The sequence below is a fragment of the Oncorhynchus mykiss genome, chromosome 6 (assembly GCF_057628025.1).
Source record: "Oncorhynchus mykiss isolate SJ-2025 chromosome 6, ASM5762802v1, whole genome shotgun sequence".
NCBI lineage: Eukaryota > Metazoa > Chordata > Actinopteri > Salmoniformes > Salmonidae > Oncorhynchus > Oncorhynchus mykiss.
This window is the reverse complement of record NC_143027.1, coordinates 63,043,651-63,057,843: the sequence shown is the minus strand read 5'-3', so window position 1 is coordinate 63,057,843 and position 14,193 is coordinate 63,043,651. Positions and strand designations below refer to the sequence as shown.

Genomic DNA, 14,193 nt, shown 5'->3' with positions numbered 1-14,193 from the left:
TTAACACAGTGCGCATCCCGGAAGCCAGCAGAACCGGAGGAAGGAAACACTGTGCGACCTGGTTAGCGTGCACTGCGCCCGGCCCGCCACAGGAGTCGCTAGTGCGCGATGAGACAAGGATATCCCTACCGTCCAAACCCTCCCTAACCTGGACGACGCCAGGTCAATTGTGCGTCGCCCCACTGACCTCCCGGTCGCGGCCGGCTGCGACAGAGCCTGGGCACGAACACAGAGTCTCTGGTGGCACAGCTACCCTAGACCACTGCGCCACCCGGGAGGCCCTCACACGTGGTTATGGGCTGAAAAAAGCAAGATATAGAGATGAAATGTATTACATTTTGAGTTTGCATCCCAATATTACAGTTTATATACATCACAGAAGACTGAAATATAACAAAACCGTTTGACATAGAAACACCGGATTTTCAGAGACGTTTTACAAATAACGTTTATTAATTATGAAATTATGAAAAATATGAATAACATTCCACCCATGAGGCCACTAGGTCGTTTCACTGCAGGAATGGCTACCAAGAAAAAAAAAAAAAAAAAAATACTGTAGGTGTTAAAATGATTGGTACCCGTAAATATTCTTATCAATAAAATGCATTTGCATTAACATTCTACTTACAGTTCTTTAAACTGAGATTTTTAAAAAATGATCTTCCATGGCTTCCTGTTTCACTGGGGTATGAAAAGAGGTAACACCCTTTGTCATCCATCACCGTGGGGAAAGGCAAAGCGCTCACAAAGAAAAAAAACAAATGGCTGTTGACTTTCATAAATCAGGCAATGGGTACAAAAAAAAACACACAAAAAAACGAATATACCACTAGCCACTATTAGGGCAACAATTAATAAGTTTAAAACCACTGGAGCAGTGGTGAATTTGCCTGGTAAAGGACCCAAGTGTATCTTGTCCATACTCACAGTGATGAAGATGGTTTGTGATGAAAAGAAAAGTCAGAGGGTCACGGTTGCCATAAAACAAAGCTTTTTTGAGAGAAACCAACAAATGTAAACACTTGGAGTTTGCTAAACGTCAATGGCACATGGATTGGAACCAGGTGCTATGGTCAGATGAGATGAAAATAGAGGTCTTTGGCCACGCACACCAGTGGGCTTTGAAAATATTCTTTTAATTTAACCTGGCAAGTCAGTTAGAAACAAATTCTTATTTACAATGACGGCCTACACCGGCCAAACCCAGACGACGCTGGGCCAATTGTGCGCCGCCCTATGGGACTCCCAATCACAGCCGGTTGTGATACAGCCTGGATTCAAACCAGGGTGTCTGTAGTGACACCTCAAGCACTGAGATTCAGTGCCTTAGACCGCTGCGCCACTCAGGAGCCAAGACCATATGCATCTTTCTTTTGTAAGAGAAATGCAAATGCAGAAAATAACCCCATGCCTACTGTAAAATATGGTGGTGGATCTTTGATTTTATGAGGCGGTTTTGCTTCCTGGTGATAGTGACATTGAACGGTACCATGAACTGTACCAAGTACCAGGACATTTTAGCCCAAAACCTGGTTGCCCCTACCAAGAGGCTGAAACTTGGCTACAAGTGGATCTTCCAGCTAGACAATGACCCCAAGCACAGATAAAATCCACAAAGATATTATTAATTGACAACAAAAAAAATCTACATTTTGCAATGGCCATCTCTGTCTCCGGACTTGAAACCCATTGAAAACCTGTGGTTTGTACTGAAGAGGGCTGCCCATAAGTACAGACGAAGGATATAAAGGATCTGGAAAGATTCTGTATGGAGGAGTGGTCTAAGATCATTCCCAATGTGTTATTTAATCTCAGAAAACATTCAATATAGCTCTGGTTTTCTATTATTTATTTTATACAGTCTTTTTTGCTCATCTTTATCAAGGGTGACAATGATTTTGGAGATGACTGTATGTTACTTAAAAGTAAATATAAATGTACAGTGTAAAATAATATATCAGCGGTTTGTGATAAAATAAATATAACAGAGTAATTCCATACATTGAGTAACTTTATACAATCCACAAGAATAAAAGTTTCTAACTATCAGCTTATTACTAAATATTACAATTTCAATGATACAGTAGTTTTCAGTACATTCATACATATTATGCCTTGTACCTTTCTTATTAAGAGTAACAAGTATTCAATAAAAACCTAACAACTATATTTTCTAATAACTTATATTCTCAGTTTGCCACGTTGATAGTCAGTGCAGCAGAGCAGAGGATGTCTGTTGTAGGGCATCAGGTCTTCCAAACCCATCGATCCTCTGGAGACAGCGTGTAGAGCTAAATTGTGTTTCTTCAGTGCATCTCCCTACCAGAGTACAATTTACACATCTCCTGTTGTTCTGTAAGACAGATAAGACAGGCCTCTTTGTGAGGACTTTTCTTTTCAACATCGCAGAAGGGAAGCTCAACAGAATCCCTGTGAGCCTGACATGGTGTGGCACACTAACACAGGTTTTAGATATTTGTACCTTTATTTTAGCAGGTTAGTCTCATTGATATTAAACATGTATTTTACAATAGAGTCCTGGCCAAAATGGCAGCAAAATACTACCATAATTCTATGCTTCTCCTACTATCTGAGGGTAAAACAGACTTATACAGCTCTATTGCAGTCTAAAATGTCTAAAATATACCATTAATTATGCATAATAGATAGGTTTGACAGAAGCCATTTATATTCAAGGCTTTGTTGTTCTGTGAGAGAGTAGGCATGGATATGAAAAAAAAAAAGTATTTTCTCTCTATGACAGTCCCTTACTGACTGTAACCCTTCTCTCTTTAAAACCCTTCTCTCTTTAAAACCCTTCATCGACACTGAGATTTTGGTTGATGTAAATGCCTTTTCAGAGATCTAGTACTGAGAAACCCAGATCAATTACGCCTTTGTAAAACTGACACTAAGGTAAAGCATAATGGTTTCGTGAGAGCCCTGTACAGTAGGTCTTCTGTGCTCGAGGATCTTACCTTTCAGGAGTAGTCCAACCTCCTCACTGTCTTCTACTGCCACTGGTTTGAGGAGGAGGGCAAAGAAGATCGCCATACCAATCACCTGAGAATAAACACAAGCATCAAATGAAATTCTTCTTTTTACATCAGCTGATGATTGAACAGAACTTCAGGACTACGTTCTTCATGTAAGACATAGAGCCCTGGTCTTACCTTAAGAGGCTGGAGGATGAAGATGCTCTGGAAGAGGGACATGGCCAGAGAGATAACCCACTGGATGGACTTCTCCCTCCCATAGGCAAAGCCATACATCAGGGTAAAGTACGTGGACACAACACTGATGGAGACGAGCAAGAACCAGCCCACAAACACAAACCACCAGGGCAGCCAGCAGCTCGAGCTTTTCCTTTTCTCCCTAGCAACACGGGGAGGACTGGGAGAGGAGGCACAGAGGAAACACAGGTATGTTTAGGTACTTGGTTAGAGTAATGTATGACAATGATATTCACATAAATACAGATCAATTTAACTTGATTGGAAACTGAGAGGAAGGGAATGACGTGTAAAGTATTTTTTTTGAAAAGCTTAACTTTTAATTCCGTTATTTATATTCCCTTCTCTACACAGGTATATTGTCCAACCTGTAAGCCATGTGGCTGGTGAAAACCATCTCGGACGTCTTCTGCTGCAGGTGGACGGTGTTCAGGATGTGTTGACGGGCCTCTGGGGTGGGGAAGGCACTCTCATCCAGCCGCTCCAGGCACATGGACAGGTGGTGGAGGAAGTACAGGACAAACTTGCTGCAGTAGACCCAGTGTGGCTCACTCTCACTCAACCCTAGTAGGCAGACGCATCAAATCTCCAACAATTACAATGATGTCAAAACCTGTGTGACTTGTAAGGTTGCTCTTGCAGTGTCAGGGAAGCACCTTGCATAAGCTGAATGACCCCTTGCACTCTGCCCAAGGCTGAGCAAAGGTCATCGCATGACTCCAGCTTCTTCTCTAGCTCAGGCACTTTGTTCCTCTGGCTCTTACAGAGCAGATTCACCATCTCCTCTGTGTCCTAGATAGGGACGTAGTATGCAGGAATACAGTACTTAAGGACAGAACATACATAACAGTTGCCGGTATCAATGTTGCCAGTATCACAGTTGCCAGTATCAATGTTAATGGTTGCTATAACCAATAAGATATTGTATGGAGGTAAGAAAAAAGGCAGGCACAGCTGAAAGGAGTAAACGATGGGAGTGTTTGAAGGTTATAGACAAAGTATAGCGCAGAACTATAGCACAGCAACAACACTTTATTTTGAAAAGGTAAAGAGAGGACCTTAAGAATGGTTGGCATGGTAACAGCGAGGGGTTTCAGGCCCTGCATATCGGGGTTCTTCTCCTTCGGTTGGACGAATCGTGGCTTGATACTACGGAATATGGTGATGATGAGGATGTTGATGGGGAACATGAGCAAACCGCTTTCCACCCCCACCATGATCTCCTCCCAAGTGACCTCCAGCGAACCTGGGACATGAAAGCACACCATTATGGAGTCAAGGCACAATAACAGAAGCTATAACACTCAATATATCATTCAATGTCTGAACACTTGTTGTGTTGTTCTGGGTCAAGTATTTCTTAGCCATATGAAAGGTTTATCAAGGGCTTGGGTTCATTGAATAACCACTCTGTGCTGTGTGACAAGGTCTTTCAGGTCTGGATAGTCAAAGGAATGTGGCTGAAACATTGTCTATTGAAGGGTTATGAAGAGCCTTCCACTGCCTACAACTACTAGTCCTTGTAACTCTGTGAACACCAAGGAGAAAAGAGCCTTGAGTTGGATCTAACATTTATAATTGAGACCAGTCCTTGTCTTTGATTCTTAACGCAGCTGTATCTAAAAAGTCTGATGTGTCATCATCCACATTGCAGGCTAATCGTAGTTCCCATGTACTGCACTGCTCTCTTTTTACTGTCGAAAAAACTTTTTCCGGGTGGCCAAATTTTCCAATTTCTATGTGAGTGGAGGATAAAATTGCCCATCCTTATCAGAGGCAGCTCATTATTGCCCATCCTTATCAGAGGCAGCTCATTATTGCCCATCCTTATCAGAGGCAGCTCATTATTGCCCATCCTTATCAGAGGCAGCTCATTTTTGCCCATCCTTATCAGAGGCAGCTCATTGCTGCCCATCCTTATCAGAGGCAGCTCATTATTGCCCATCCTTATCCGAGGCAGCTCATTATTGCCCATCCTTATCAGAGGCAGCTCATTACTGCCCATCCTTATCAGAGGCAGCTCATTATTGCCCATCCTTATCAGAGGGAGCTCATTACTGCCCATCCTTATCAGAGGCAGCTCATTAGATGTGGGCTCAGATATGAACGGCACAGTCACAAAAGAGGACTGATTGACTCACCCACAATGACTTATCCAGTACCCAATATAAAATATAATGTTGTATCTCTATGGACTTACCAATGGTGAAGATGACAGGAGACTGCTGGTTTTTGGGGATCTTCCAGAAGGCGATGTTGATTGCCATGGTGCAGAGCAGGAGGCTCATGCAGCAGGACACCCTCTGTGCTCGGGTGAACGGGCTACGCCAGGGAGGGTCTACGATGGACACCCAGATGTGCTGATCTCTAAAGCCTGTCGACGTCCTGGTCTGGAAAATATTTCTAGGACATAGAAAGTGTGGGACATTAGGGGATGACCAGGGTGGAAGTCAGAGGAATTACATTGAAAAAGTAGTCTAGGATACAAGGGTTCAGAATTAAAACTCTATGGCACATTGCAAGATATTTGACCTAGCCTAGAAATCCTCTACAGACATGTTGTAACATTGTACTCTACTGGTGGTCAATCACCTAAAGCTTCTGATCTCGTTTTTCTTGGCAGCGTTGAGGGTCTTCTTGGTCAGCCCGTCCCCCCTGTCAGAGCTCAGCCACGATGAGGACAGGAAGTGCCAAACCTTCTTTCTCTGCAGGTCTTGGATCGTCACCTTGTTGAGATACCTGGTGGGAGGAAACGTGACCTCACACTCAGGAAAATACTTATTATTCCCTGTGTAGAGATAGAGATTCTTAGACTGTAGAGATAAAAAATGAAAACAAGTCCCTGCCAGCATAGCAGTGGTTGCAATATTTTTGTTGTGGTATTCAAAGACCCAGTGCAGTCAAAAACAGGATTTTCCTGTGTTTTATATATCCACATGATGAGGTTGGAATAATACTATGAAATTGATGATAATGCCTTTTTAGTGTAAGACCTGTTTAAAACGATACCCTGGAATTTCAGGCTGTTTTGGTGGGATGGAGTTTTGGCCTGCCTGGTGACAACAGACCAATAAGAAATAGAGTTCCAAACCTCTCTGTCAATAACAGCTAGTTTTCCGCTTCCCACTCCCAGGTAGTCCTAGAAAAATATTTTGCTAAGAAGCTATTTTGTTTCTTTTTGACAATTTTAATTGAAAACAATCACAGTAAGGTACTTAATTGTTACCCAGAAGTTATTTGATATTGTGATAAATACGTCAACATTGGACCTTTAAGACAGGTATTAAACAGGAGGAGAGGAGGAGAGGAGGTGAGGAGGCAAGGATGCTATTTTGAAGTGTCATTGTGATGAAACTCTACCAGGTCTCCAAGGGTGAGGGGAGCAAAGCTTGATAATGTCACACCTACACTACTTTAACAGCTCAGTATTTATAGGTCCTAGTTGTCCCTGCAGATTCTTAACCTGAACCTTAGAGTTTAGTGTGCCACAAATCATTTTTAAACATGACAATGGAAAGTATGGAGTGATTTCAAAAAGACCTTGACTTTAAACAATAATTACAGGGATGATGTGTCATCTGTCCTGGTGCTTACCAGGAGGGGTGCCCCCCAGAGTTGTCATGGCACAGCTGGATGCCTGTCAGCTCCCCCAGGGGAAAGGGTGTGGTCACCAGGAACAAGTCCACACCCCTTCTCTCAAATACTGGTTTATCAGGGTCACTTAGGTGGTGGGGCTCACTCTCCCCCTGTGTACCCAATAACTTGACTGTAACCTACATTAAAAAAAATATACTCTGATTAGCATGGATACTGGTATTGATATTCCTATGCTAAGTAAACTGACCACAGAAATGAATGAAGGATCTATTCAGTTACCACCCCATCTTACATTGGCAGAGGTACCCGCCCCTCTCCGACTGCCAGTCTGGACATTCAGTAGGTAGTTATAACTGGCACATGGGTGGTTATCCTTCAGGAGTGTCATCTTCCTCTGTGGACAAAACAAGTGTTTCAGTGTTCGTGTGTATGTGTGTGTGAGCATCAGTTTGTGTGTGTTTGTATTTGTGTTTGTACACGCCTTGATAAACTCACCCTGGTGAGGGCCCTCCTGTCTGCATAGCAGGCCCAGAGCAGAGTGACCAGGTACAGGCCAAAAAAGGCAGAGAGCAACGCCACCACCACATAGTTCTCATTCACTGTGGCAAAGTACTGAGCTGTGAGCGACACGTCTACGTAGTTGGGCATCACAAAGATAGAGCTCCCAAACGATGTCAGGTGGTTACACAGACAATGTGTCATCCTGGGAGTTGACTGTATACCCACCTAGAACAAGACATCACAGACAAACGCTTTCACAATGTCACAAACACATACCGACGCTTACCAATTAGGTTTGTTCATACTCTGATGGAGACAAAGGAGGGATCGGTCTCATTAATAGCAGCCTCACCCAGCAGCCAGCTATGCTCCATGTCAGCTGTTTAGTGTTCCAGTACATGCACTTAGTAGTGAAGGTGGTGATCTGTAGTGTCAGTCCCTTGCTCCAGGTTGAGTTAAACAGACTGGCATTCACATACCAGGTGCCTGTTCCCTTTTCCATCATCTCAGGGGTGACCAGCCAGCGATAACCCTCTGAAAGAGCACAATAGGGTTTTGAACATGGATTACTCTATACCACCCAGGCTAAGAAAGCAAACCAACAATACGTTTGAGAGCCCGACCTCCAATTACAGTGTGAAATGCCAGACAGACATGTCTTAAAGCTTGTGAATATCAAAAGTAGTATGTGAATCTATGTACATACCAGACAGCTAGATTGACTGAAAGCAGTAGCACAGTGGATGTAATGTTTTGCCTAGCAGTAACTATGGTGATGGAATCCTCCTCTACCTGTGTGTCTCAGGACGGTGCGGTGTTTATAGTGGGTGTCATTGGGTGGGGAGCCCAGGCCCAGCAGCAGTTTTAGGGACACATTGACACTGGGCTGTATGGTGAATATGACTGTGATGTTGGGGTCTGTAGTGTTGAAAGTGGTCCCAACGCGAGCCCCTTCCTCCAAGGATACAGTCGTGCCAGAGAGCACAGGAGCATCTGGGCGTGGAAGAATGATCTATAGAGAAGGGAGAGAAACAACCAAATCTATTTGCATTCATGGTTCCCTCATCTCTGTTAGGGAAATGAAGACGGAATGACAGCAGGCTAAAGTTAAAGTAGTTGGCCTGTTCTATCCTGTAGCCTACCTCAATTAGCTCTGTCAAGTTTTCTACACTGATTTCCGTCAATCCATCCCTTAGTACAAGGGTACACACCGTTCCTGTGATGTTTTCAGTCGATGGATATGGGTTGCCTATAAAAGTGGTCACCTGAGAGGAAGAGAAAAAATAGAAAGATAAAATACTATTTGCACAACAAAACAGCATCATCAATGTTGTTTATTGTACAGACCTGTACATTAACAAGTGAGTGGTTTTCCAGCGAGGAATGCAATGCAGAGAAAGGTGGAAGCTTGATGTATGCATCGTCCTCTGACCCTAGAACATTGTTATCCATTTGTGATGGGGTGAGGCTGAGGGAGACGAGACAAGAGTCAGATGGCTCGCATTCAAGTAGAGGACAGCAAGAAGCATAGTTTTACAGGTGCTAAGTAGAACCATACAGGGTTCTTCGGTTTATTCCAATAGGGGAACCCTTTTTGGTGCTAGGTAGAACCCTCTGAAGGGTTCTACCAAGAACCCTTTTATCCTCTAAAGGTTCTATCTAGAACCCTCTATGAAGGGTTATATCTTTGAAGAGTTCTTCCTAGAACCCTCAATTAACCAATTAACCGTTTCCACCAGTCTTATAATCCTTTAAAATTAAACTCTTTATGACAAAACATTAAGCGAATCATAAGGCCTTTCTTTGAGGGCTTAATTATACCCTAACACAGTGGTGTTAAGAAACTCCTGGTTTACAGGACACATTATGCTGGCTTGTAAAGTGATGTGCAGTTCTTATTTATTCATTTTTTTTACCGTTATTTTACCAGGTAAGTTGACTGAGAACACATTCTCATTTACAGCAACGACCTGAGGAATAGTTAAAGGGGAGAGGAGAGGGATGAAAGAGCCAATTGTAAGCTGGGGATGATTAGGTGACCGTGATGGTATGAGGGACAGCTTGTGAATTTAGCCAGGAATCCAGCCAGAGTGAGGATATCCAACGGTTGGCAATTTTAGTCAATTACAATTTTAGTCAATTACAACAATTACAATAATAAAGCTTATTCAGATGAAGAAGGGTTCTATGTAGAACCCTTGCCTTCCAAAGAATCTGCCTTGCCTTCCAAACAATTATCAAATAAGTATGAAAAAGGTTCTAGGTAGAACTATTTGCATTACAAAATACCTTGTCTTTCAAAAAGGTTTCTTCAGACAAAAACAGTTCTTGGTAGAACCCTATCCCTCCGCAAAAAAAACGTTTAGAACCCTTTTTTTCTAAGAGTGTAGAATTGGAGGCTATACCAATGAGTGAGATGGAGGAGCTCCGGGTTGTAAACACTAACCTGATCTGGTAGATGCTGCCTGTTGGGTGCTTCACGAAGAAGGGCTCATTAGATTCTGTGGTCACCACCAAGCTTACTGCCTTATAAATCTCAAAGGCCAAATCAAACATTTCCGTGTCCTGTTTGAAGACAGCAGAACATCAGCGAAATGCACTCTCAATGAACTCCACATTTGTCATATGTCACAACACTAAAAACAGATGTATAGGTTTACAGTAATATGTAGGCCTACATGTTAATGTTATAATAATGACAGTTATCATTGCTTGACCCACCACATTAGTGTCACTGTCCGCCCCACATCTTTTCATTTTGAGGAGTATGACTCCCCCAGCGCAGCTGATGATATTGCTAGCAGTCGTGTTGTCTAATTTCAAATTACTTGGAAACAGCATCTGGGCTCCCTGTAGTAGAAGCTCAAGGTACTTTTTCTGTTGGGGGAGGGTTCAGGTTAGGCCCAAATTGACCAGGTACAGCAGTATCATTTATTTAATTACATTCACTGTTTTCTGATTTGATAATAATTTATCTCTGTGGTGAGAGAGAGCACTATGACTGAAAGTTCCAGTGGCCCTAAACTCTGTCATCTACTCCACTGACCACACCCATCTTACTACATGTCCATTGTCATTGTGATACTTTACCCCATTGGTGTCTGTAGGCTCTCCTATAGCCTTTTCCATTCTTTCCAGTTCCATCTGAGCCTCCTGAAACAAAACAGAGGATATAACCGCAAACTTCCAACCACTGAAAACTATAATTGTGTTAACAATTGATAACAAAAAGAGTTTGAAATATGTGTCACACTGCACTTTTAACACAGCAGCATTTCTGACCTTGAGGAGCATGTTGATGTTGGTCACCTGATTCTCCATGCTTGACAGACTCCTTGACATACCTGTAGGATAAGAGAGAGAGAGAGAGAGAGAGAGAGAGAGAGAGAGAGAGAGAGAGAGAGAGAGAGAGAGAGAGAGAGAGAGAGAGAGAGAGAGAGAGAGAGAGAGAGAGAGAGAGAGAGAGAGAGAGAGAGAGAGAGAGAGAGAGAGAGAGAGAGAGAGAGAGAGAGAGAGAGAGAGAGAGAGAGAGAGAGAGAGAGAGAGAGAGAGAGAGAGAGAGAGAGAGAGAGAGAGAGAGAGAGAGAGAGAGAGAGAGAGAGAGAGAGAGAGAGAGAGAGAGAGAGAGTTTAGTTCATGGGAGTACATGAATGGTTGAAACTGTGAAACAAACTTGCTAAACAAACTCACGGTTGACTTCAATTTGATGGCTTCTCCAGTGTCTTGATTTGCCACTTGCTCCCTGTTTGTCCTACGAAAGTCAACAAGAACCATTCATTTTGATAATAACTTTACTGACACTACACCAAAGAATTACAATAACGGATAAAGGCCATTAATAAAAGTCACTTACCATACTATTTGATGGATTTGCAGATAAATTCAAATCTGTAGAACAAGAATTATACAGCACAGATGTCATGCAGGATATCATTCAGGCCTCTACACTAAATAATTTTGGAAAACATTGCAGCATGTCTGCTTACAATAAGGATCAGGACACAGTCTTTTTTTTAACATGTTAAAATGGGGTTAGTGAAGGTGCTGTACCCAGGGTGCAGAGGTAGCCACGCCAGGCACTGCAGTTGGTTGAGGTCACTAGCTGAAAGGGATCCATCATCACATAGGTGCAGAGGAGTGGGGTACTCCCGTTCCCCGTAGAAGCACCATTCTCTCCAGTAGCATTATACACTACAGACACATGAAACAATTATTGAAAAGCTATGAAATGTACTATTTTCCATACAATACTGTTATTTTAATACTGTTTTCCAACAACAATGTATCATTAAAAATGTCCTTATATCATAGCTGATGGATCAAGTGTGAAAGCTTGGTTCTATGCTTTCCCTATGGCTATGATGTTCCAAGACTGGTGTTATATGAGCTTATGAAAATAATGGATTTTGCTAACATCATTTGACACCGATAAGCGATCAATAGTGAAGATGTGCTTCGTACATGGTAGCTGTCATTTACAAATGGCCTCTGTACAGCTCAGGAATTCCATCAAGACCATAAGCAGTGGCTTAATTAAGATGACTCAACTTTCTCATTTAATTAGAAAATCAATTTAATGTTCATGGTTCACAGAGTGCCTAAAGAGGTAATCAGCCATTGAAAGAATAACAAAGCATACTCCCCGCCATTGTTTCACTAAAAAGCTGAGGGATGTGGCTGGAGAAATGTCCCCACTGGGCAAAAAAACGGGTTGAATCAATGTTGTTCCCACATCATTAAAACATTTTTTGGGGAATGTGACGAAGTTGAATCAATGTTGCTCCCACATCATTAAAACATTTTTTGGGAATGTGACGAAGTTGAATCAATGTTGTTCCCACATCATTAAAACATTTTTTGGGGAATGTGACGAAGTTGAATCAATGTTGTTCCCACATCATTAAAACATTTTTTGGGGAATGTGACGAAGTTGAATCAATGTTGTTCCCACATCATTAAAACATTTTTTGGGGAATGTGACGAAGTTGAATCAATGTTGCTCCCACATCATTAAAACATTTTTTGGGGAATGTGACGAAGTTGAATCAATGTTGTTCCCACATCATTAAAACATTTTTTGGGGAATGTGACGAAGTTGAATCAATGTTGTTCCCACATCATTAAAACATTTTTTGGGGAATGTGACGAAGTTGAATCAATGTTGCTCCCACATCATTAAAACATTTTTTGGGGAATGTGACGAAGTTGAATCAATGTTGTTCCCACATCATTAAAACATTTTTTGGGGAATGTGACGAAGTTGAATCAATGTTGTTCCCACATCATTAAAACATTTTTTGGGGAATGTGACGAAGTTGAATCAATGTTGTTCCCACATCATTAAAACATTTTTGGGGGAATGTGACGAAGTTGAATCAATGTTGCTCTCACATCATTAAAACATTTTTGGGGGAATGTGACGAAGTTGAATCAATGTTGCTCCCACATCATTAAAACATTTTTTGGGGAATGTGACGAAGTTGAATCAATGTTGCTCCCACATCATTAAAACATTTTTTGGGGAATGTGACGAAGTTGAATCAATGTGGAAAACTGATTGGATTTTTTTTTAAAGTAATTAATATAAGGAAATGTTCTTCTTTTTTTCACCCAACTTTTAACATTGGGGTGGCAGGTAGCCTAGCGGTTAGAGTGTTGGGCTAGTAACCGAAAGTTTGCAAGATCGAATTCCCAAGCTGGCAAGGTACAAATATGTTGTTCTACCCCTGAACAAGGCAGTTAACCCACTGTTCTTGGGCTGTCTGAAAATAAGAATTTGTTCTTAACTTACTTGCCTAGTTAAATAAAGGTATAAAAATAAACTCAATGACATGGTGAATTTTTGTTGTTGAATTCATGTTAGTTGACAACTCAACCAAATGTAAATCAAAACTTGACATTGAACTGATATCTGTGCCTAGTTCATAGACAGGGCTATGACTGCAAGGACTGACCGTCCATTATGTCAACATTATAGTTTAAACATGTTTTGAGGCTATAAAGTGTTTTTTTACATTTAGTTTGTTTAAAACATTGGAGTAAAACAAGCTTATATTTTGGGTCCTGACGGCACTTGAACTGAGCTCATGAGGCATTTATAAATTATATTCTTCAGGAATCAATGGGTACATATTTTGAATTTATAAGTCCAAAAATGGTTGTAGTTACAGCAGATTGACCAATAATTTTTCACTTACAACTATAGAGAAATTAGTGTCTAACAAAACCTGTTCAAAAGACAGAGCAGCCCTGGAACCATAGTATAGAGTGGTTTACTATTATTTTCGAGTGGTTTACCAGTATTTTTACTCACCGATCACCGGCCCCTGGTACTGCCCTAACACCCCCGTAGCCACCCACCAAGTAAGTTTTTTTGTGTGTCTCTCATTTGAGAAGTCCTCAAGGAAGCTCTTAATCTTGCAATTCAGGGTCATCAGAAGTTTCCCTCCTCGCTCCTTGCAGGACTCCTGGGCTTGATACCAGCTCTTTGGCTTTTGAGAAAATTCATAGGCCATATTTTCGAACACATGTTTGAATTTCATTGAAGTGGTATTATCTGCATCCTCTTCACTGCATGCTGTACTGGCCGTAGATACAATCCCCACAGAAATGCACAAAAACAAAGAGGCTCGTATGAACAAATCCATTATAGATGGTAGAGCTATGGTAGCCTACAAACTGAAACAAGTACTGGTCTTGGAAGAAAGGCACACTGCCCATCTTATGGAAATTAGAAAGCTTTCTTTCGAAAAACTGTGAATACACTCTTACTACATTAGGAAAATCACTACAGACACTCAAACAACATGCAAAGTGAAAAAGTGCCTTTACGTCACTCAAGGGTAGAAATTTTGAAGAA

General features: G+C 41.7%; 1 protein-coding gene across 1 annotated transcript; it reads right to left on the bottom strand.

Moving 5' to 3' along the window:
• Positions 1 to 1,837: 1,837 nt before the first annotated feature.
• pkd1l3 (polycystic kidney disease 1-like 3) lies at positions 1,838 to 13,876 on the bottom strand. Its single transcript, XM_090239449.1, has 21 exons — positions 13,648 to 13,876; positions 11,385 to 11,525; positions 11,188 to 11,222; positions 10,425 to 10,487; positions 10,056 to 10,211; positions 9,781 to 9,899; positions 8,682 to 8,802; positions 8,477 to 8,599; positions 8,127 to 8,346; positions 7,687 to 7,868; positions 7,329 to 7,559; positions 7,126 to 7,227; positions 6,831 to 7,009; positions 5,829 to 5,975; positions 5,437 to 5,639; positions 4,295 to 4,482; positions 3,893 to 4,028; positions 3,605 to 3,800; positions 3,177 to 3,396; positions 2,982 to 3,066; positions 1,838 to 2,356 (listed from the first exon to the last, which is right to left on the bottom strand). The coding sequence occupies exons 1-21, from the start codon at positions 13,874 to 13,876 to the stop codon at positions 2,310 to 2,312; spliced, it is 3,123 nt and encodes a 1,040-aa protein (XP_090095575.1). The 3' UTR covers positions 1,838 to 2,309.
• Between the last annotated feature and the right edge of the window lie 317 nt (positions 13,877 to 14,193).